General features: G+C 40.7%; 1 protein-coding gene across 4 annotated transcripts in view; it reads left to right on the plus strand.

Annotated features, from left to right (window-relative positions):
- Positions 1-24105, plus strand: part of Hectd1 (HECT domain E3 ubiquitin protein ligase 1) — a 90473-nt gene that overhangs the window by 9025 nt on the left and 57343 nt on the right. For all 4 annotated transcript variants that reach the window (XM_055608528.1, XM_055608527.1, XM_055608529.1 and 1 more), the window contains exons 3-11: positions 11788-12022; positions 15224-15451; positions 16325-16606; positions 16706-16976; positions 18361-18437; positions 18514-18612; positions 20306-20420; positions 21192-21366; positions 23876-24014. In XM_055608528.1, the coding sequence (XP_055464503.1) occupies positions 11788-12022; positions 15224-15451; positions 16325-16606; positions 16706-16976; positions 18361-18437; positions 18514-18612; positions 20306-20420; positions 21192-21366; positions 23876-24014 (1621 nt within the window). The remainder of the gene's footprint in view (positions 1-11787; positions 12023-15223; positions 15452-16324; positions 16607-16705; positions 16977-18360; positions 18438-18513; positions 18613-20305; positions 20421-21191; positions 21367-23875; positions 24015-24105) is intronic.

The raw sequence follows: 24105 nt of genomic DNA on the forward strand, positions 1-24105 counted from the left end.
TGTGTGTGTGTGTGTGTGTGTGTGTGTGTGTGTGTGTGTGTGTGTGTGTATGTATTTGGGTGAGTGTGTACCATGGCATGCTGTTGGAGGTCAGAGGACAGTTTGCAGGGGGTTGTTCTCTCCTACCATGTAGGCCTACCCAGTGAGTGCCTTCAAAGCCTTTTTTTTTAAAACAAGGTCTCACTATATAGTCCTGCCTGGCCTGGAACTTACTGTATAGACCAGGCTGGCCTCAAACTCAAGAAGTCTGCCTGCCTCTGCCTCCTGTGTACAGGGATTAAAGGCATGTGCCACCATGCCAGGCTAAAAGACTTTAAAGACTAATTATAAGCATGAAGGTTAGCAGAAAGAAGGCATTTCTGAAGATCCACCCAGAGCTTGGGTATAGACTTCTCAAAGAGAGTTAGAGTTTGTTAGAAAACATTGTGGTGGGTGGCCCTCAGGAATCATCTCCCTTTTTTTTTTTTCTTTTTTTACAGGAAGGTTTCATCTGTTTTTAATTTTTATTTTTTAATAGTTTATTTAATTTTATTCTTTGTGCATTGGTGTGAAGGTATCAGAATCCACATAATTGGAGACAGTTGTGAGCTGCCATGTGGGTGCTAGGAATTGAACTCAGGTCCTTTGGAAGAACAGACAGTGCTCTTAACCCCTGAGCCATCTCTCCGTCCCTCAGCTACCCTTTTGATTTAAACATTATTATTTATTTATCATTATTATTGGGTGTAGGTGCATATGGTAGGGGCAGTGCATGAGCTTACCCTAACATGAATATACCAGCTGGATGACAAGGTTGTGGTGGAATTGGTGTTCTCCTAGTTTTATATGGGCTCTGGGAGTTAAACTCAGGTCATCAGGTTTGTGAGGCAGGCACCTTTACAAATGAGCCATCTCGCCAGCCCCACCCATTCTTTTTTGAGACATGTCCCAATGGAACATGAAGCCTGCCAGTTAGAATACTCTGGCTGACCTCAAGCTGTCCACGTCTCCACCTCTCCAGTCATGGGAATATAAACTCATGACAGCAGGCCCAGCTGTTTGTTCTGTTTTAGTTAAAAAAAAATATATTTATGTGTGTGTGTGTGTGTGTCTGTCTGTGTGTCTTTGTATCTTTGTGTGTGTTAGTGTGTGTCTATGTCACAAATACACCACATGTCAGAACAGCTTTCTAGAGTTGCACATGGACTCAGGAATCAAATTCAGATCCTCAGGCCATTTTAAAACTTATTTATGAGTAGGTATGTGTGTGTCTGAGTGTGGGGATGTGTGTATGAATACAGGTGCTCTCAGAGGCCAGAAGTGTCAGATCCCTTGGAGCTGGAGTTATAGACATCGTTGTAAGCTGTTTGATATGACAGAGGAACCAAACTCTGGTCCTCTGCAAGAGGAGCACGTTCTCTTAGCCATTGGGTCATCTTTCCAGCCCTTTAAAGACATTTCAACAGATTTTAAGCGTGGATGTTTTGGGAAAGAATAAGACGTACACCTGAGTGGAAGTGGCATACACCTTTAATCCCAGTGCTATGGAAGCAGAGATCTCTGAGTTTAAGGCCAGTCTGGTCTACAGAGTGAGCTCCAGAACAGCCAGGACTACACAGTGAAATCCTATCTTGATAAAACATTTGAAAAAAAAAAAAAGAAAAGGTAGGACATATACAAGTGTGGGAAGCTCATGCTGGAGAGTTGCCAGGGGCTATTTTTAAAATAAACTCGCTAAGTACATTTTTAAATTCCCCAGATTCATTTTGAGTATAGTAAATAGTAGAGGATCTGAACAACACATAGACTAATTCTTCAGGTCTCATCATAATTTTTAAATGCTGATGTTGCTGTGAGCATCGTCTCATGTAGCTCACACTCGTCTCCAGTTGGCTATGTAGCCAAGAATGACCTTAAACCCTTTAGCTCTTCTGCTTTCCCCACCCAAGTACTGGGATTCCAAGTGTGCTACAGTGTCCATCTTATGCTGTGCTGGGCGTCCAGCTCAGGGCTCTGTGTATGCTAGGCAAGCCCTCTACCACCTGAGCCACATCCCCAGCCCTCAACAAACTCTGCTCTTTTCGTTTTTTTTTCCTGTAACTTAGGGCCCACTTACAATTTCTAAACTTACTAACCTGACTCTTTCTTCAACATCGCCACTAGGAAAGATGTCTCAAATGTTGTCATGAGCAAATCCAACTCCAGATGCAGTCTTGCAAAACATAGTCATTTTTGGCTGGGAGTGGTGGTGTACTCCTGTAATCTCAGCATTTGGGAGGCCAGAACAGGAGAACTGCCAAAAATTTGAGGCCAGCTTGGGCTGTGTAGTAAGAAGACCCTGTCACAGAACAAAACAAACAAGCGTTTTTTCATTGTCTTTCTGTGACTGGTAGGTACCATTATCCACCTTCTTCCTTTCACACACTCTCACAAACCCCATCATTGAGCAAATCCAGACTCTCTCAAAACTATCCTTTTGCCTTTTTTTTGGGGGGGGGGGTGTCTGTGGAATTGGGGAGGATAAATAAGACAGGTTCTTACTGTGTAGCCCTGGCTGGCCCGGAACTTGCTGTGTAGTCAAGGATGATGAACTTCTGCTCTGCAGAGTGCTGGCATTGCAGGTGTGTACTGCTGTGCCTGGCCTATGGCGTGCTGGAGATTGGGCTCCAGGCTTTGTGCATTCTAGGTGAGCATCCTGCTAGCTGAGCTATGGCTCCAGCTTCCCAGCCCTTTTAAACACGCTGTATTTTGAGGCAGAGTCTTACATTTACTGGTTACGCTGGCCTTGAACTTGGTCCTTTTGCTTTTTCTTTAAACTCCCAAATAGCTGGGATTATGGCTTGAACCATCAGACCTGCTTGATCTGTTTTATACTTTGAGTGGGTGACTCATCTATATTAATTTTATAGAATCTTCTATTGGTCATGTGGAAAATACTTTCCACTGAGTTGAACAGATATTTTAAATGTTGACATATTTCATTCTACCAGTATAAAAAACTCACATTGTTACTGTGACTGTTACTGTATTAAAAACATCTTTATTGGGATGCTGTCAGCTCTTTATGGCAAATATATTTTCCAAAATTGTAATTTTTGCTTGAAAGTTTGAAATTTTTTTAATTATTTATTTATTCTGTATACAATGTTCTGTCTGCATGTACGCCTGCACTCCAGAAGAGGGCACTAGATCTCATTATAGATGATTTTGAGCCACCATGTGGTTGCTGGGAATTGAACTCAGGACCTTTGGAAGAGCAGACAAGTCTCTTAACCTCTGAGCCATCTCTTCAGCTCATTGAATTGTTTTTTGTTTTTTGTTTTTTGTTTTTTTTTTTTTTTGATTTGTTTTTCGAGACAGGATTTCTCTATGTAGTCCTGGCTGTCCTGGACTCAGTTTGTATACCAGGCCGGCCTTGAATTCAGAGATTCGCCTGCCTCTGCCTCTCTGGGAGCACAGGTGTATGCCACTGCGCCCAGCTTGAAAGTTTTTATAATGGGTAACAAGCCCCATTAATTGTTCTACTTGGAGTAAAGGTGTGCTTCATTAATTTTAGAGAAAATGTTTACCAGATGTCATTTTTTAAAGATTTATTTATTTATTGTATATGAGTGCACTACTTGCATGTACACCTACATGCCAGGAGATGGCATCAGATCCCAGTATAAATGGTTGTGAGCCAGCATGTGGTTGCAGGGAATTGAACTCAGGACCTCTGGAAGAGCAAACAGTGCTCTTAACCTCTGAGCCATCTCTCCAGCCCACCAGATATTTTTATTACATTTATTTACTTGTTTGTTTATTTGGTGTGTGTGTGTGTGTTAGCCACAGTGAGTCTTGTACAACTCAACTTTTGGAGTCATTCTCTTATTATATGAGTTCCTTGGGAATTGAACTCAGGTTATCAGGCTTGTTGGCATGTTCCTTTACTTGCTGAACCATCTCACCAGCTGTTTGCCAGATACTGAGCCTGTATAATTAGTTTGTTGATGTTCTTTGAATAAAAATGTTACTGCAAGAAAATAGCCACTGGTTCAGTTCGCAGACCATCCATCCGAACAGGCATTTTTCACTGACAAGCTATTATTTGGTTATGTAGAAGTGCTTTGTGCTTAGTTCTGATTTTCTTTGTAGATATTAAAAAGATTTATATCTGAAAGGTTCAGGTTTAGCAAAATTAATCATTTTGTTGCTTTATCAACATTATTCTTTGGTGAAATTGGCTTTTATTTTCCTATTAGTTCCTGGCAATGAAGAAATAGTTAGCATCAGTTGTAGTATTTAGCTAGTGCCCTCTTCATGATAAAGCACTGGCAGTATTTTTGATAGTTTTGGAGACAGGTTCTTACTGTGTATAGCCCTGGCTATCCTGGAACTCACTCTGTAAATCAGGCTGAACTCACAGTTTTGCACCTGCCTCTACCTCCCAAGTGCTGGGGTTAAAGGTGGAGCCACCAGCTTCAGCAGCTTTATCCTTGCTGCTACATCATCAGTGCACTTGTCCACATAGGAAACAGTGGTTCGAGAGAGAGCTGTGTGATTGAATACCATTGAGGTCCAGTGGAAGGAAGACTGAAAGGTGTCCCTTGTATGTTAGCATCATTCTCAAGTGGCAGTGAGTACAGAGGTGAGCAGACTGAGGAGAGAGCGGAACATGAAGACGTGGAGACAGAACTTACAGAGAACTTTTTGAGTTAGTTGTAAAGGAAAAGGATCTAGGTCAGAGGATAAATAACCCATAGTGTGAACTGGCTTTTATGTGGGGGTCTTTTTCAGTTTTGTGGGTTAGACCTGAGGCCTTGTTGTCTTAGTTAAGAGCTGTACACTGAGCTCCGGCCCCAGCCATGAGCCTTAAGCTTCTAATGTGCACCCTGAGAATCCCCTGCGGCTCTTGTTAAAACAAACATTCTGATTAAGTTGTCAACATTCCTTTAAATTAAAAAAAAAAAAAAATATGTGTGAGTGTTTTGCCTCCATGTATGTCTGTGTATTGTGTGTGTGCCTAGTGTTTTAGAGGCCAGAAGATAGCATTGGATGCCCTGGAACTGAATTTACAGAGTTTAGTTATGAGCCACTGTGTGGGTGCTGGGAATCAAACCTGGATCCTACAGAAGTGACAAAGTGCTTTCAGCCACTGAAACATATGTCTAGGCGTGGTCTGTATTCCTAATATGCTTCTTGGTAATGCAAAAACAATTTGCCAGAAAATTCCGCATTCCTCTAATCCTAGCATTTGAGAGGCTGAGGCGCTCCAAGAGTTTGAGGCCAGCCAGGGCTATGCAGCAAGTCTGGCTCAAACACAACAAACAAACAAACAAACAAACAAACAAACAAACTTCATTGGTTGGCAAACCTCAGATATGCTGGTTGATCTAGAGAAAGGTAAACAGAAGCTGTGTGCAGTGTTGTTGTTTTTTTTTTTTTTTTTTTTTTTTTTGAGGCGGGGTTCCTCTGTATAACCTTGGCTGTTCTGGAACTCACTCTGTAGACCAGGCTGGCCTTGAACTCACAGAAATCTGCTGGCCTCTGTCTCCCAAGTGCTAGAATTAAAGGTGTACCCCACTACCACTTGCCTGAAATTCTGAAGGTAATAACAATTATATCGTAACATGACTTTATGATCTACCAATGTATTGGGCCACGTTCATAACTACCCTAGCTGCATCAGGCCAGAGGTTGGGCATATTTGTAATTATAGGGAAAACACTTGAAGGTATAGGCATGGGCAAGGACTTTCTGGAAAAGGCTCAGATAGCTTAGGAAATAATTTCAAGAAATAGAATTGTATAACATTGAAATTTTCTGTACAGCTAAGGAAATGGTCACCAGCCTAGAGAATGGGAGAAATTGTTTGCCAGGTATAAATCCCAGACATGATTAGTGTCTGGAAGATAGGGAGGACTCACAGCCAGGCATGGCGGCAGTCTGGAAGCTGAAAGAAAGGGCCCGGGACTCCTGATACCCTCTGCTATTGCCTACCGGCCATGACCAGTCTTTTTCTACTGGGCCTCACCTCTCAAAGACTACTCTTCCACAGCACTGCAGTCTGCCTGCCATGCTTCGAAGACGGGATCTCTGGTGGACATTCCAGATCTAGGCTAAGCAAGAGGCCAGAGTGTGAGAGAAAAGAGAAAGAGTAGGAAGGGATGGCTCAGTGGTTAGGAATGGGCACTGCTCTTGCAAGGAACAGAGTTTGGTTCTAGCTCAGTTCCCAACACCCATACTGGGTTACTCAATACAGTGTGTGTGACTCCAGCTCTATGAGATACACACACTAAATTATTTTTAAAGAAAGAGAAGAAAGATTATTTATATTCTGACCTCTGTTTCAGTCTATCTGCAGTTTCAAGTCCTTGGTAAGGTTATTTTTGTAGTCCACCCAAAGTCTGGTTATAATCATGGGGTGTGATAGACACTAATAGGCTTATGCCGTGTTGATTGCCACCAAAGTATAAGTTTATTTTTTTGTGACTAATTATAGGCACTTTTTTACTTTAAGATGGGGTTGTAGCCCAGTAAGTCTCTTGTTAGTTGAAAATAACATCAGCTAAAAATGCATTTAATACACCTAAATTACTAGACATCATAGTTCATCAAAGAGATTGTTGGGAATGTGAATTTTTGGTGTTATGCTAAGAAACACATAGTCAGAGTGAAAGTCATTCAGCGAGGAAATCTGTTTGTCAAAAGGATGTGCTGAACCCAAACCAGCTAGGAAGCACGCATGTCCAAAATGGCCTCTCTTTTTAATTCCTGACTTAGGTGGTGGTTCTCTCATCCCATTGGTGGCAGCTAACAATCCTGCTGTAGTTGGCAAATTGGCACAAAGGAGAAGGGGGAATCCCATGTTGGACTGCCCACTTTGATAGCAAGGCTACACTGTGGTGCGGGTTGTTTACCCTCATGATACTGCCCTGACTGGGAGCTGCTGTGGCAGGCTGCCACTGCAGACCATGAGAGGCTATTTCTAGCCCAGGAAAAGGTCAGCATTCAAAAACTGCATTGGGCTTTCTTCTGAATGTGTGTTGCTTCCCTACCATTGAGGTCAAAATGTTTTGGTAATTTCCTATCTAGCCCAGGCTAGCTTTGAATTCACAGTGTAGGCCAAGACAGTCTCAAACTCCTGATCCTTCTGCCTCCGCTTCCTGAGTGCTAGGATTCCAGGTGTGTGCCTCCATGCCAGGTGTAAGTCTAAGCTGTGGGTATTTAGTTTCTGTTCACTTGTGTATTAAAAACCTTCACACATGTGGCGGCCCCATGTCGATGTTGGCAGTCTTCCTCATTCTTTAAGGCAGGGTCTCCCTGTCAAAGCCAGGGTTCACTTACAAGGCTAGTTTTAGAGCTAGTTTACTTCAGGGAGCATAGGAATCAACTGATTGACGGATGTGTAATTGTGGGGAATGGGAGAAAAAAAAGGACAAATCTAAGGTTAGTTTACATTTCTGGTTAGTTTACATTTGCTGTGATGGGAATTTGGGCGTATAGAGACGTAAAGCAGTGGTTATTTTAGACGTACTCACTTAAGAGACAGTGTTGATTCTAGCTGGAGACAGTGATAGGGAGTTGGTTTGAAGTCAAGTTGGGGAATTTCTTAGCATTTTCAGAGAGACCATTTGTAGGTAGATAATCCAGCCTGAGCTTTATGGTTGCTGAACAAGCTCTTGAATACTCTCTGTGAGCATGCCCTTCCTTGGCCAGCTTTGTGGTAGGTGGTAGATCTATGTCCTCATTAAATAAACTAAGGGAGTGAACAAAATCAATAGTAAGAGGGAAGAGAAGGGATTCTAAGAGACTAGAAGGAATAAGCTAGAGGGAAAAAAAGATGTGGATCATACTTACTGCAGGCAGTGGGGAAAATTTAGGCGCAGTGGACATTTAACGTTGACGCTGTGAACTTACAGTCAGGTCGGTTTTCCGATTAAACAAGTGTGTGTGTGTGTGTGTGTGTGTTTGTTCTTTTGAGACTGGGTTTCTCTGTAGCCCTGACTGTCCTGGACTTGCTCAGCTCTAGGGATCCCCCTGGCTCTGGTTCTGTCTCCTCAGTCCTGGGATTGTAGACACCTGTAGACACTGGGCCAGGCTTTTCCTTGGATGGTGGAGACCTGCAGTCATATCCTCATGTGGTCATGTCCCCATGCAGACGGTAAAGCACTCTACCTGCTGAGCCATCTCATCAGTCTCCCAGAGTAAGAATTTTAAATGCATATGAGTGCACCGCTAACGCCTTAGTATGAAAATGACAGTATCTGCTGTGTGCCTTAGTTTAGGTCAGCCTGGCTACACAGAGAAACCCTGTCTCAGAGAGAGAGAAGGGGAGGAGGCTGAGAGACACAGAGACGGAGACAGAAAGAAAAACATTTCTTTGTACAAAAATCAAATACACATTAGGTGTTTTATACTTTGACCGAGAATCTTATGAGGCAAAAGCCTGAATGAAGAATACCCTGGAACCTTGAGTTATGCCCATGGTTATTTCCAGGCCAGCCTGGGCTACATAGTTAAACCTTTTCTCAGAAAACCAAAAGGGAAAAGAATGTATAGATTAGGAAAGATGTAGGGAAGGAAGATTTTCAGTATAGTTGGCATATAGTATGTAGAGCATCTTAGCTTTTTTTTTTTCTCTCCCTTTGAGAAATAAAGTTAATTATACTTAAAAATTAGAGACTCCCTAAGGTTAAAACTTCATGGGTATTTTTCTTTACTCTTTTCCTTCAGTTATAGATATCAGCCAGAGTCATGTGCATGCTAGATAGGTATTGCTCTACTGTTAGGTATATTCTTGGCCCTGTCTCTTTTAAACTGATTTGTCCCACAGAGGTTGATCAGGAGCGTCTTCATATTTTGGAGAACATATACACCATTTCCTCAGTTAGCAAAACCTCTTGTTTCCCTATTAAATACATGTCTTAGTTTCTGTTCTGTTGCTGTGAAAAGATGCCATGACCACGGATACTTATAAATGAAATTGGCTTGCTTACAGTTTTAGAGGGTTTATGCAGGGTCATTATGGTAGGAAACATGGCAGCAGGCAGGCAGGCATGCCACTGGAGGAGTAGCTGGGAGCTTATATTTTATCCACAAGGCAGCAGGCCAAGACAGGTGGGGGGGAAGGAGAAAGAGAGAGAGAGAGAGAGACAAAGACAGAGAGACTGACTCACTGACTCTGGGACTGGCTTTTGAAACCCAAAAGACTACCCCCTCCCTGCTTCCCCTATCTTGTGACAAACCTCCAGTAAGGCCACAGCTCCTAGTCCTTCCTAAACAGTCCAACTGGGAACCACACAGCCCAATGTTTGAGCCTAGGGGCTGTTCTCATTCAAAACATCACAATAACTTTCTGCTAACGGTTTCTGTTTCTTACTTTTTTTTTTTGAAAGAAGTAGCTTTGTTGGCCTAGAACTTAGGTAGTCAAGATGACTTGAACTCCTCCAGTCCTGCCTCCACTTTCTGAGTGCAGGATTATAGTGTATGCCATGACACTGTTTATATGCAGTGTTGGGGACTGAACCCAGGGCTTTCATGTATGCTAGGCACGGGTTCTGCCAACCAAGCTACATGCATACTTCTGAAACATTTTTCTTAAAACTTTTTTTTTTTTTCTTCCGCTAGAAGGTCTCACTATGTAGCACATGCTACTCTTAAGCGCTCCATCCTCCTTCCTAAATCTCAAGTTCTGGGATACAGGCATGTGCCACTACATCTGGATATTTAATTAATTTAGTGAGATAGGGTCGCATATATAAGGCTGTATGTAAGGCTGTATGTAGCCAAGAATGATGACCTTGAACTTCTTGCCTTGATCAAGTGCTGGATTTTCAGTGTGTCCTGTCATGCCTACATAGAAAAACACATTTCTTAAGACTGTTTTTGGGGTAGCATTAGGACTATCACAGCTTTGTCTGTATATTATAGACTGCATATGCAGACAACAGCAGTGCTTTAGATTTTGATATTCTTGGCAGAATTATGATCTTATCTGAGAAGTAGGGCATGAGTTCCTGTAATCCGCCCCAAAGTTTTAAATGCCTATATTGTCATAGGTTGTTCAGTGTTACTACCTAGTAAAAAATCCCCTGTGTTCAGAGTTTATTGCTTAGTCACTGAATGAAAGAAGTCATCTAAAATTTTTTATAATGTTCCTGCTTTTGTACTGTCAAGTTAAATCATCTAGCATTGGAGAGACAAAGGTAGACAGATCTGTGAGTTTAAGGCCAGCCTGGTCTGGTCTATATAAAGAGTTTGAGGGCATTCACAGGTATGTTGTGAGATTCTGTCACTTAAAAGGGAGGGGGGTGCATGCAGAGAGAATACCTACAAGATTGTTCAGCAAGTAAAGGCACTAAAGGATAGCAGCGTGAGTGTGATCCTCAGGGCCCACAGAGTGGAAGAAGAGAATCAACTCCCATCATCCTTTGACCATAGGTAGGTAGGTAGGTATATAGGCAGGTAGGTAGCTAAGTAGATAGGTAGATCAATAGATTGATAGATAATGATAAAAAATGAAGTTAAGAACAGTTACTATACAAGTAATTTTTAAAGTTGCTGAAGGTATGGAAGGCAGTTACTTATCTACATTAAAAATGGAAGGAAAGGGGTTAGAGATATAGCTCAGTGGTTAGAGTGCTCGCCTGGAATCTACCAAGTCCTAGGTTCAATCTCTGACTACCTAGCACTGAATAGAATATCTAACACTCAGGAGGTGCTAAAGGATCAGAAATTCAGGGTCATTTTCAGCTACATAGTGACTTCAAGATCTCCCTGGGCTTCATGAGATGCCATTTCAAAAAAACAAAAATTTTGGTAGTATTATTTACCTTTGTCTTAATAATATATTAAATGTTGTGTAACTGAGGTATTTATTGAATGGAAGTTGCAGTCTCTCCTATTTTATGTTTGGTAAGAATATGGAGCCCCTGTTCCTTTTTATATTTGATTTGTGTATATGAGTGTATATTTGTGTATATGAGTGTTACCTGCACGTGTGCTTCACATGCATGCTTGACACTTGCTGGGTCAGAAGAGGCCATCAAGTCCTTGAGTCGCAGTTACCCAGTGGTTGTGAGCCACCATGTGGCCACTGAGATGGTTTAGTGGGAAAGGGGCTTGCTGTCAAGCCTGATGATTTGAGTTCAATTCCCTGGACCAACATGGTGGAAGCCGAGAACTGATTCCCACAAGTTGTCTTGTCTTCTGTCGTGCATGCACCTGTACACGCACACGCTCACACACACTGGCATGTGTGTACCTACTTGCATGCACACACATAAACACACCATGGCACGTGTCCACCTACACACACACACACACACACACACACACACACACACACACACACGAACTCATATCAATAAAAAAATTAATTGAACTACATGCCTGGTCTTGACATAATGAGACACATTAAATGTTGTGTGCACTGGTTTTATTAGATTTAAGGAATAGAGAATACTTAATTTTATTTGGAGGAGATCAGGGTTTCAAATTGGCGCTCTTGCTTTAAGCAGTTCCACTTTGGTATTTGCACAATAATGAAATTTGTGTGTGAGTTATTATTTATTTTGGTTTTTGAGACAGGGTTTCACTGTGTAGCCTTGGCTGTCCTGAACTTGTTTTGAAGGCTCAAACTCCCAGTGATCCACTTGTCTCTGCCTCCCTGAGTGCTGGGATTATAGGCATGTGCCACTACGCCCGGTTGTGTGTGAGTATTACAGTGGCAGCAAAAACAATGTGAAAATAGTACCTAATATTTGCATATAATATTAAAAATGTTAATCTTTTGTTTAGTAATCCTAATCATGTTTTTCTCTGCAGATGTCCTCCTCGTACTTTCTTACCAGCTCTCTGCAAAATTTTTCTTGATGAGAGTGCTCCAGACAACGTCCTAGAGGTGACGGCCCGTGCCATAACATACTATCTGGACGTGTCTGCGGAGTGCACCCGAAGGATTGTGGGGGTTGATGGAGCCATAAAAGCACTTTGTAATCGCTTGGTAGTGGTTGAACTTAACAACAGGACCAGCAGAGACTTAGCTGAACAGTGTGTAAAGGTAAGTAGTATTTACATTATTGGAGAATAAAAAGTATGTTTTACCGAGAAAGTAAAATTTCATCATTCTTCTTTGAGAGAGGTTGAGAACAGTGGTTGACAACTATTGTGGTCTTAAAGGTTGGGAAATGAAATCTCTGGATGACAGCTTTCGGGAGTGATGCACTCTCATGTTAGGCTTCAGTGCTTCTCAGTTCTGGTAGTCACTAGCACTTGAGAGAAGTTAGTCATACTTTACCCAAAGAATGAGTGAAAATAGATTTGGGTAGTGTTCACTGTGACAAATAATACTAGCACCCAGTACAGGCACTCTTCTAAGAATCCAAGTCATCGTGGCAATTCTGTGAGTGCTACCATTAATATCACAGCTGTTCTACAGATGCAGAAAACCAGCAGGGAGTGGTGGCAAAGCCAAGATTTGAAGTCTGGTTTTGAGACCTGTGGGCTTAGTATTTTGTTAACTGTTAGGTGTAGCGGTCTTTTTAAAAACTCTACTTTATTCGGGGTGTTCAGACCTCAACCTTCCTTTCAGCCTCCCAACCATTATGTGGGAGAGAGAAGGTTAGTGGGGACAGAGGGCCCAGACCCCTTTACTATTTAGGGTCAAGGGGTTCTTTTAGGGCTCTAGACCAGTCTCTGCAGCCAGCAGTCTCCTCCATGCTGCTGTGCTCTGAAGGTTTCTCTCCATCTGTGTGCTCCAAACCACCACACCGTCTCTGGTTTCTCCAAACTGCTCCATGCCACACACCAGCACTAAATGCCACACCTTCTCTTTTTTGGCTCTCTCTATATTCTCAGAGTTCTAGACCATAGCCGTCTCCATGCCTCATGTAGAGGGCTGTTACCAGGTGCCCTGCACGAGACAATTTTAACGGTGTGGACAAACAAAAGCCCAACTGAATCCCACACTTGGGATTAAAACAAAACATATTTATATAACATAACTGAGTTTACAAAGAAACCAAAACTTCTGTGACAGTTAGGTGCTACAGAGATGGCTCCACAAATAAGAGAGCTTGCTGCTCTTGCAGAGGGCGTGTGTTTGGTTCTCAGCACCCATGTTGGCTGTCTTATAGCCAGCCACCTGTAACTCCAGCTCTAAGAGGATCTAATTTCTCAGGTCTCCTTAGGTAACTCCACTCGAGTGCCCATGCACGCGTATGCGTACACACACACACACACACACACACACACACACACACACACACGCCATTTTATTCCTTTTAAGAATAACTGTGCAACTTTAAAAGCATTAGTACTAAGTAAGTAGTTTATGAACATGTTCAGATTGTTTTATTTTGTTTTTTGAGTCAAGGTTTTGCTGTGTAGCCTGGCCTGGCCTTGAATTCAACAACTGAGTCAGGTCCCAGGTCCCTGTTTGGGGTTCTTGGTAAAAGGTTTGCTATGTAGCCAGGTTGGCCTTGAACTCATAAGGTTCTCTTTCCTTTCACCTCCAGGTGTTGGGAATATAGGTGTGTGCCCACAATACTCATCTAAAAAGTTTTCCCCTTTTTGTTTAAGACCCTGGCACTTTGAGCATTTCAGGCAAGTGCGGTTTCATGCCGTTTAAACCTACAGTTGAAAGGATGGTACAGTTAACACCTTATATTCACTCAGACTTGCCAGTTAACAGTGTATCTCTTTTCCTCCACTTCCTTCTCCACCCCCTCCCCGAACTCTCAGAGATTACTTACATTCATCAAGACAACTCATGTGTGAATATCTTAACACATATATCTTAAGAATGATAGTATTCTGCCAATAGTAACTACAATATTACTATTCTCAGTAAATTTGTAATATACAATATACAGTATACTCAGAGTCTATCAGTATACAGATAGACTCAGTGTTTTTTTTTTTTTTTAAGATTTATTTGTTTGTTTGATGTATATGAGTATACTGTTTTCATGCACACCAGAAGAGGGCATTGGATCATATTACAGATGGCTGTTAGCCATTATGTGGTGCTGGGAATTGAACTCAGGACCTCTGGAAGAGCAGCCAGTCCTCTTAACCCGCTGAGCCATCTCTCCAGCCCACTCAGTGGTTTTTAAATGTGTTTTGTTGTTGTTGTTGCCTGAAAAAAATAATCAGGATTAAATCTTACACTTGATATTATTCTTTTTATTCTTTTTCTCTAGACACTCCTTTTTACCGAGTCCAGGCCGTTTATGTTTTATGATGTTCTATATTTTGGGTTTGGTCGTGATTGATTTCTTTTTCTTTTTTTGTTTCTTTTTCTTCTTTTTTGTTTTTGTTTTGTTTTTGAGACGGGGTTTCTCTGTGTTACCCTGGCCATCCTGGACTCACTCAGTAGACTATGCTGGGCCTCGAACTCAGAGATTCACCTGCTTCTGCCTCCCAAGGGCCAAGATTAAAGGTATGTGCCACCACGCCTGGCTTGATTCCATTTTTTTAAGTATCTGGATTGTAACAAGGTCTCTATATAGCTCTAGCTGGTCTCAAAAATCACAGCAATCTACTTGCTTCTTTTGAAAATTTAATTTACAAGGAACTATGCTGCTGCTTTTGTTGCATAATTTGTATTTTATAGCATTGGAAGGTATATATTGTAAATTCCTACTATTGGTAGTTTGCAACTTCAAAAACAACATACAATCCAAAAAACAAACATACATTACAACCAAAAAGCCAAAGATCCTTGTTTGACTGTTGATTCCGCTTCAGCTCTTTTCCTGGCATGGGCATCTCCTAGAAAGAGTAGCAAAATGTGTATTTTCTAAGCCCACTGGAATCAGGTTTGTGTTTGTTTAACTTTCCTGAAAACAACCAGGAAAAGGTCACCAGTGACATCACTTATTTTCAGCTCTAAACTTGGATCCTAAAGAGGCTTGATGTTATTGCCCGCTTCATTCTTTTCTCTCTTTTCTCCATGTAGCTTAGGTTAGCATTGTACTCACTATGCAGCCAAGGATGGTATTAAGTTCTTGATTTTCCTGCCTGAGTCTTCCAAGTGCCACCTGGTTTATATCAGCTATTTCCTATTGATTACAGGTTGCATTTTTAATGCATTCCATATATTTGGCTACATAAAAATTAGATTGATATAAAATTTACTTTCACGTCTTTATTGTTTAGAATGTAGCTGTTGAATTTGGAGGGTTTATTATGGTCTCTCTGATTCTGAGAAATTAAACCAGTGTTGCTTTCCTCTGTTGGTTTTGTGTCATTCTTGTAGGTGCTGGAACTGATATGCACTCGTGAGTCAGGAGCAGTCTTTGAGGCTGGTGGTTTGAATTGTGTTCTTACCTTCATTCGTGACAGTGGACACCTGGTTCATAAAGATACCTTACACTCTGCCATGGCTGTGGTGTCAAGACTCTGTGGCAAAATGGAACCTCAGGATTCTTCTTTAGAAATTTGTGTAGAGTCTCTATCTAGTCTATTAAAACATGAAGATCATCAGGTAAGTAAATTGCTATTGCTATTCAGATTTCAAAAAGATTTTTTAATGTTCCCTTTTTAGAGCTGTGATAAATTATAGTTTGAACTTTTCATTTTGTTTACTTATTATTTCCACACTGTAAAGTTTTGGGAGGGCAAGAAAATATGTAATAAAGTGAGCATGGTGGTGCAGGCCTGTAATCGTAAGCACGCAGAAAGCAGAGACATGCAGATTTCTGTGACTTCACAGCTAGCCCAGTCTACATACTAAGTTTCCAGGCCAGATAGAGGTATAGAGTGAGATCCTGTCTCAGCAAAACAAAACAAAGCATTTGATTATGAAAGTGATGTATTTATTAAAATTTAAATATTACTTTTATAGCTGCATTTGCATTCAGTGTCATTTTGTTAATTTAGTGCTATATTTGCTGGGAACAGTAGGTGAGGGTTTACTAAAGTAAAATAATGTACTATTTATATTTGAAAGCTTTATTTTAGAAAATAAAACTAGAATTTTATACCCCTTTTCCTATTTAGATATTATCTTACCTTGTATTCAGAGATTATATTGGCAAAGTTGTACATCATAACACTTAATATTTCAGAGTTTTACTGTCTATTTATCCTTTACATGTCCCACCTCCTATAAGCAGTCACAGTGGATTATAGTAGAATTACTAGACTGTTTTGCAGGGAGGAAACAGGCCTTTGGCAGGGAAGTAGCTTTCTCAGATTATGGAGTCAACAGAACATAGAGCTGTCATTCATTTGTCATTCAGATCTAGACATGGCGTGCACTTCATCTTTGCTCTAGCTGCCTTTCTTGCCATCTGTATTGACATGACTTGATGCTAGCTCTCTGAGGCACGTGGACCACATTGTTCCTCCCTGTTAGGTTTCAGACGGAGCTCTGCGCTGCTTTGCATCGCTGGCTGACCGGTTTACTCGTCGTGGGGTGGACCCAGCTCCATTGGCCAAGCACGGACTAACTGAGGAGCTGTTGTCTCGCATGGCAGCTGCTGGTGGGGCTGTATCAGGACCATCCTCAGCATGCAAACCAGGGCGCACCACCGCAGGAGCCCCCTCCACAGCTGCAGACTCCAAATTGAGTAACCAGGTGTCAACCATTGTAAGTCTTCTCTCAACACTGTGCAGAGGCTCTCCGCTAGTAACACACGTAAGAGTGCTTTTTGAACTTTTGCTTTTTGACCTTTCAGAAAACGTGTTTTTGTATAATGCAAATGTATTAGATGTTTTTCTCCCTTAATCTTTTTAGGATCTTCTGAGGTCAGAGCTTCCAGATTCAATTGAAAGTGCATTACAGGGTGATGAAAGATGTGTGCTTGACACGATGCGTTTGGTTGACCTCCTCTTGGTGCTATTATTTGAAGGACGAAAGGCTTTGCCTAAGTCTAGTGCTGGTTCCACGGGCAGAATCCCAGGACTGCGGAGATTGGATAGTTCTGGGGAACGCTCCCATCGGCAGCTTATCGACTGTATTCGAAGTAAAGACACCGATGCCCTCATAGACGCGATTGACACAGGAGGTAGGAAGTTTCTCTTAAATAGAAAGATCGTAGCGGGGGGGGGGGGGGGGGGGGCGCATGCCTTTAATCTGAGAGCAAATGGACCTTTGCGTTCCAGGACAGCCTGGGCTACACAGAGAAACCCTGTCCCCAAACAAACAAACATACCATAATATAAGGAAGTCTATGCTATTTCTAGTTCATAGTGTTTGGGCAGTTAGCTTACCAGTTGTGCTAAATGTGTTGTTAACCACCTTCCTGCCTCCCTGTGTGTAGTTGTATAATTACTGGCCTGGTGTATGGTTGCATGATCATGCTTGAATACATGCTTGTTGAGTGACTTGAACTTGTGTAGAATTGGAAATATGCCCATTTTATCACCTAAAGGAGTTTCCTGGCCAGTTCTTTTTCATTCATGTGTATCAGTATTTGCTCAAGGGTATGTATGTGCACTGTGTGTGCAGGTGCCCCTAGAGACCAAAAGTTAGGTCCCCTAGAACTGGAGTTTTAGGTGGTTGTGAGCCACTGTGTAGTTGGTGGGAATTGAACCTGATCTTCAGCAAGCATAGCAAGTGCTTTCAACTTCTGTGCTATTTTTCCAGCCCCTATTATGGAATTTTAATACACATTTTAAGTATTAGGGTTAAGAGAAGGACACCTACGAAGATAGTAAGACACATGCGAAGGTGGATGTGAGCAATCAAAGGAGAGTCATAATTTTTTCCACTCTTATTTCATGTTTATTTTTAATGTTTAAAACCACGTAATGTCTCTTTCCTACCTCATCCGGAAGATAGTCACTGGAGCCCCTACCCCTTCCCTTGATAAAACTTCCCACATGGGAAAAAAACAAAAACATAAAATTTGCCAGGTAATAGTGGCACATGCCTTTAATCCCAGCACTTAGGAGGCAGAGGTAGGTGGATCTCTGTGAGTTCAAGGCCAGCCTGGTCTACAAAGTGAATCCAGGACAGCCAGAGTTACACAGAGAAACCCTGTCTTGAAAAACAAAACAAGAACAAAACCCCTGTAGTTCCCCAGCCATCTAATCCCCCCTCCTTCCCCATTTCTCGTAGTTCCTCTGTAACTCTGACTACTCTAGAGCAGTGTAGGCTAGACCGGCATAAACCTGTAGTGCCTCTCTTGCCTCTGCCTCGTGATATTTGGGTTATAGGTGTGAGCTACCATGTCCGGACTGATGCAAACTTTTACAATACTTCTTAGCTGACCTGAGGTTTGCTTACTATTTATTACTTTATAGTTGACCCCAGTATGTAAAATATCTTATTTTTGTACTTAATAAAATATTCATAGCTATCTTAAATTGTTTAAACTTTAGAAAAGTTGAGTGTTATTTTATTGGCCTTAAAAATGACAGATTTTTGTGTGTGTGTTTGACTTTCAGCCTTTGAAGTAAACTTTATGGATGATGTGGGTCAGACTCTATTAAACTGGGCCTCTGCATTTGGAACTCAGGAAATGGTAAGCTCATAAAAGGGGGTGTTCAAAGTGTTGAAGTAGTAATAGAGCAACTTTGTGATTCTTCATCATCTTACAGGTAGAATTTCTGTGTGAGAGAGGTGCTGATGTTAATAGAGGCCAGAGATCCTCATCATTACACTATGCTGCATGTTTTGGAAGACCTCAAGTAGCAAAGGTAAAATCCAGATTTTTAAATATTATCTTACACTCATTTACTGTGTGTTTGCCTTCTGCTTGCATGTTTTTGCCATGGTGCACATGTTGTTCAGAAGAAAACCTGCAGGAGTCACTTCCCTACTTCCATCATGTCAGTCTCAGGGATTGAACTCGGGTCATTAGGCTTGGTGGCAAGTGCCTTCACCCACTGAGCCATCTTACCAGCCCCATGCTGTTAAAATTTTAGTTTTTAACAGCTACAAGGTTCAGAAATTAGAATGCTAAAAAGTTCATCCTGATACGTTCACACTTCATGTTGTCTACATGTATCCTCCCATTTACACTGTAATTTGAAATATTTCACTGTTTCTGAAGAAGAATATATAATTTCTTACACTTTTGAAAAATTCATGGTCTGGAGAGTTGACTCAGTGGTTAGAGTACTAGCTGCTTTTCAAATGGAGCTGGGTTCAATTCCTAGTACCCATATGGCTGCTCACAACTGTCACTGTGGAACTAGGGGATCTGACGTGTACATAATGCTCTTGGGTATCATGTACATACATGATAGATACATACACAGGTAAAACACCTATACATGTAAAATAAACAGAACATTAGAGGTTAAATGAAAGTATTTATATCAGATGTGAAATGGGACTCGAGTGTTTATTGTGAAATGATTTGGCATAGTGAAAGGTTAGTCTACGCTGAAGTAAGTTTCGGCTCATGGACAAGAAAAGCTGTTACTGAGTTTGCTTGATGCTTTGTCTGTACATTGCTTGTGTTACTGTCAGGATTGGGAGAACTAGGGAAAACAGGGAACATATGGGCCACTGTGGTAGCCAGCACATCTTAGGTGTGGGAGTGATAGGTGCTGTTACTATTGCCATCTTACAGTGTGAAAGGAATTCTGACAGCGATCCTGGAGTGGCTTTCTTTCTCATTGGAAAAAGCCCTCTCTTCAAGCTGAGAGTCTAGCAATTTGAACTGGCTGGGTTTTACAGAGAGCCTGACCTCTCATGATAATTGTAATAGGCAGTAAGAAAAGCAGGTCTTACTTTAAATTCTCTGCCTGCACCTCCCTTCTGGGGATCAACCCAGCGTACATCTAGCATTTGGTGCTGCGTTTCAGTATTTTTAAGTTTTACCAATTCTGTCACAGAAAAAAGTGTTTGAGCCATTATGATTAAATTGTGTCACTGTAAAGTTATAAAACATTTGATAGGAATAGAGGAAAGGCACAGATCCTGATGCATTTTTGGTCTAAGAATTGATCAAGAGTATTGTATAGAATACAGTGAGGCTGATTGCTAGGTCATAAACTGAGAAGTACTTCTGTTAAAGTAATGGTAAATAACCAAGTGAAATTATGTATAAGTTTTTGAGATATTACTATCTGCTTTTAAGGTGATAGGTACAAGCTGAGGTTTGTATTGGTATTTGCTGGTCGATTCTGGGAAGCTGTGTTTGTATGCTTGAGTATATGTATGTGTACCACTTGTCTTCAGAAAAGCAGTTGTTGGTCAGAAGAAGGAAAAGGATCCCTCCACCTAGAATTACAGGTGGCTGTGAGCCACCGTGTGACTATGGCTCGGAACCTCACCCGGGCTCTTTGAGAGCAGTAAGTGCTCCTAACTGCTCAGCCATCTCTTTAAACAGTAGAGTTGAGTGGTATAAGTTATGTTTATTTAAATGTTTTTCTTTATAAGACTTTGTTACGGCATGGTGCGAATCCGGATCTGAGAGATGAAGATGGGAAAACACCATTGGATAAAGCTCGAGAAAGAGGCCACAGTGAAGTAGTAGCCATTCTCCAGTCTCCAGGTGAGCTGTGTGCCTCTGGCCATCTGGGCTGACTTCACTTCCACAGACAAACCCACATAATAGAAATGAATCATTCTTTGGAAGCCAAACAATTCTATATAGAATGTGTGTGTGAGAGAGAGTGTGTGTGTGAAAGTGTGTACGTGAGAGAGTGTGAGTGTGTGTGTCTGAAAGTATGTATGTGCAAGAGTATGTGTGTGAAAGAATGTGTGAGAGAGAGTGTATGAGTATTGTGTGTGAGAGGGGACAAGGCAATGGAGGAATCTTTTAACATCTTACTGTTCTATGCCCTTAAATGATTTTATTGTTATTTTTTAAATTGTGTGAATTTGTGTTTGTGTGTGCATGTGAATGTAGCACCTGTGGAGATCAGAAATGAGATCTCCTGTAGTTGAAGTTAAAGGCAGTTTTGAGCTGCCTGATGTGAGTCCTACAAACTGAAATCACGTTCTTCTGGAACACTTGGACACTCTTAAATACTTACTGAGTCACCTCTCTGGCCTTTTTCTATATTCTTGAGACTGGATATATAAGTCTAGAATGAAAAAAAAAATCTAAATTTAGAAGAGTTTGGGGTTGTCATATAAAGAATAATTACAAGCTATGTAAATAGAGTGATTTGAGCATTTTTAAAGTTTTCAGAGTAGATAGGGCTTTTTATTGTGCTGAAAATTGGACTCTGTTCTCTAGGTAATTTGAAATGGTTATATAAAATTTCTTCTTGAAGGAAATTATATTTCAAAAAGCATTTTTAAAAATAATATTTTGTAGGTGATTGGATGTGTCCAGTTAATAAAGGGGATGACAAGAAAAAGAAAGATACAAACAAAGATGAAGAAGAATGTAATGAACCTAAAGGAGATCCAGAAATGGCACCAATATACTTGAGGAGGTTATTGCCCGTGTTTGCACAGACATTTCAGCAAACTATGTTGCCTTCAATAAGGTAGCTATTCATACTACACTTAAATTAGCTATTTCACTCTCCAGAAAGATCTGGGGTTTATGTTAATGTTTTAAAAAATATAGTAAGAATATAAATTAGGCTAGAAGTGGGAACATCTTCTTCTGGTTTATTTTATTTTGGCATGGGGTCTCATTGTGTAGCCCTGACTGACCTGGATAGAACTTACTCTGGAGACCATTCTGGCTCTGAACTCAGAGAGATCTATCTGCCTCCTCTCAATTCCAGGTCTGGGATTAAAGGCTGTGCACCATTACAGCTGGAAATTAATAGTCTTCAAAGCTAGTGTCCACAAATGAAGACACATGTCATGTTTGTCTTTTTGGGATAGGATTATCCTACTCACGTTTGTTGACAGGTCCATGTATTTACCAAATATTTTCACTTTTCTTGACAGCTGAATAATATTCTATTGTGTATGTGTACATTTTTTTGTATTCATTCGCTAGTTGATGGGCATCTATGTTGTTTCCATTTCCTGCCTACTATAAATAGAACAGCAGGGAATATGGGTGAGAATGTTCTCTCTAGAGTAGGATGTAGAGTCCTCTGGGTATGCGCCCAGGTGTAGTGCAGCAGGATCATACGATAGATCTGATTCGAGGTTTCGGAGGAATTTGCCACATTGATTTCAACAGTGGTTGCATTCCTACCAACACTGAATAATTGTTTCCCCTTTCACACATCCACACAGGCATTTGTTTTCCTATCTTTTGAGAACTTTCTAAACAGTTTCATGCTCCAGTTTTCAATTGAGTTGTTTTCTTCATGTTTAGTTTTTTCCTTTGTATATCCTAGATACTGTGTCAGATGTATAGCTGGCAACAGATTCTTCCCATTCTGTAGACCGTCTCATCATTAAAATGATACTGTCCTTTGCTGCACAGAAGCTTTTTTTTAGCTTCATGGTTTCCCAGGCTAGCCTCAGATGTATAATCCTTTTGCCTTTGGCCATCTGCTGGGACCACAGGTCTGAGGCACCACACCCAGCTCTCTGGCTTTTTAAAATAAGTTTGCAAATGTGGAGGCTGTACTCACAGGTATTCCATCCATATGAAAGTGTTTTAAGTGCTTAGGTGGATAAATCTCCTCATATAAAAGGGAAAAAAATCTGTTCTACCCAAAATGATGCTATTTTTAATATAATAGCAGAATACTTTTATGAGAAGTTAACTTATAAAGTCATGTTATATAGGAAGTTTGTAAGTATAAAATAATTATATGTGTTTATAAAAATTTACTGATAAAGATAAGTGAATTCAGATCTAAAACTACTGTACTTATTGATTTCTCAGAATTGTAATTATCTTTGATTAATCCCAGTAAAATTGTTTGCCTTCTGTCCACTCATCATTTTTCTTGTAATTAAGTTTATAAGTTAGATTTTATTATAGAAAATAGAATGTTGGTAATTTAGCTAGTCGGAGTTAAAAAGACCAGGGATGTCACTCAGTGCTAAAGCACTTTTCCTAGTGCTACCGAAAGGAAAAAGAAAAGAAGAGAGAAATTAAAAAAAAAAAAAAAAAAGAAATACCTTTAATCCCAGCATTCAGAAGGCAGAGGCAGGTGGATGTCTGAGTTTGAGACCAGCCTGTCTACAGAGTGAGTTCCAAGACAGCCAGGGCTACACAGAGAAACCCTGTCTTGAAAAACAAAGGGATGGGGGTGCAGGCAGAGGGGGGGCCACTCGGATGTCAGGAGCATGTTTGGCCACTCTAGCCTTCTGTGTAGTTGCCTCAAGGGTAACAGTCCCTGCAGCTTGGTGCCTAGAATATTGTGAGATTCTCGGTATGCAAGTGTTAGTGAGTTGTAATGAGTTGCAGAACATTGTTTTGTAATTTCACGTATTTTAAAAGGACAGGCCAGTTATAAAATGGAAGTTGATTGTGTGGCTTTAGGTGTCTGTTGTGGTCCCAGTGACAGGCGTGAAGGACAAGGGCCAACAGGGCATTTGAACTGGGAGATTAATGTCTCGTATCTTTATGTATTTGAGAAATAGCTACACTGAGTATGGGTTTTCAAGTTGCCAAACAGCAAAAGTAATTTAATTAGAATTTTTTTGTATAAACTATTAAGTAATTTAACTTGATAAGAGCTTTGTGTTTTGAGTTATAAAATTTTTTAGGGTAGTTACAACTTAGACCAATTCTTTTTGTAGTATTTACATGCTGTTTTACTCCATTTTCTAAAATTAACATGCTGTTTTGGCAGCCAGGCTGGTTAAATGTTATATGGACTATCATTTAACAAGATTTTAAGGATGTGGTTTTTTTTTATTAACATAATATGTTATTAATAGAAAATAAGCCACTAATGAGGAAACATCAACTGTTTTGATAGCAAAGTGTCTTAAGTTTTTGGTATTCTCTTAAGTATTTGCTTTTTATTACCGCTTATAAAATTGTTGTACACCAGTTTTAACTAATGCATAGCTGACTATTTATCTAATTTGAGCTTTGTGGCTTGATAAAACTCTTCTTTTCTTGTTAAGGAAAGCCAGTCTTGCTCTAATCCGAAAGATGATTCACTTTTGCTCGGAAGCACTGTTAAAAGAAGTGTGTGATTCTGACGTGGGTCACAATTTGCCCACAACACTAGTGGAAATCACTGCAGCTGTCTTGGATCAAGAGGTTCGTTTCTCATCTGTTGGCTATAATTCCTTTGGCGAGTTGTCTGTAACAGAGGCAAACATTGCGTTGCTCAGATGACAGTACTTGTCTT

Source organism: Psammomys obesus, unplaced genomic scaffold, assembly GCF_907164565.1.
Source record: "Psammomys obesus unplaced genomic scaffold, mPsaObe1.curated_primary_1811, whole genome shotgun sequence".
Lineage (NCBI taxonomy): Eukaryota > Metazoa > Chordata > Mammalia > Rodentia > Muridae > Psammomys > Psammomys obesus.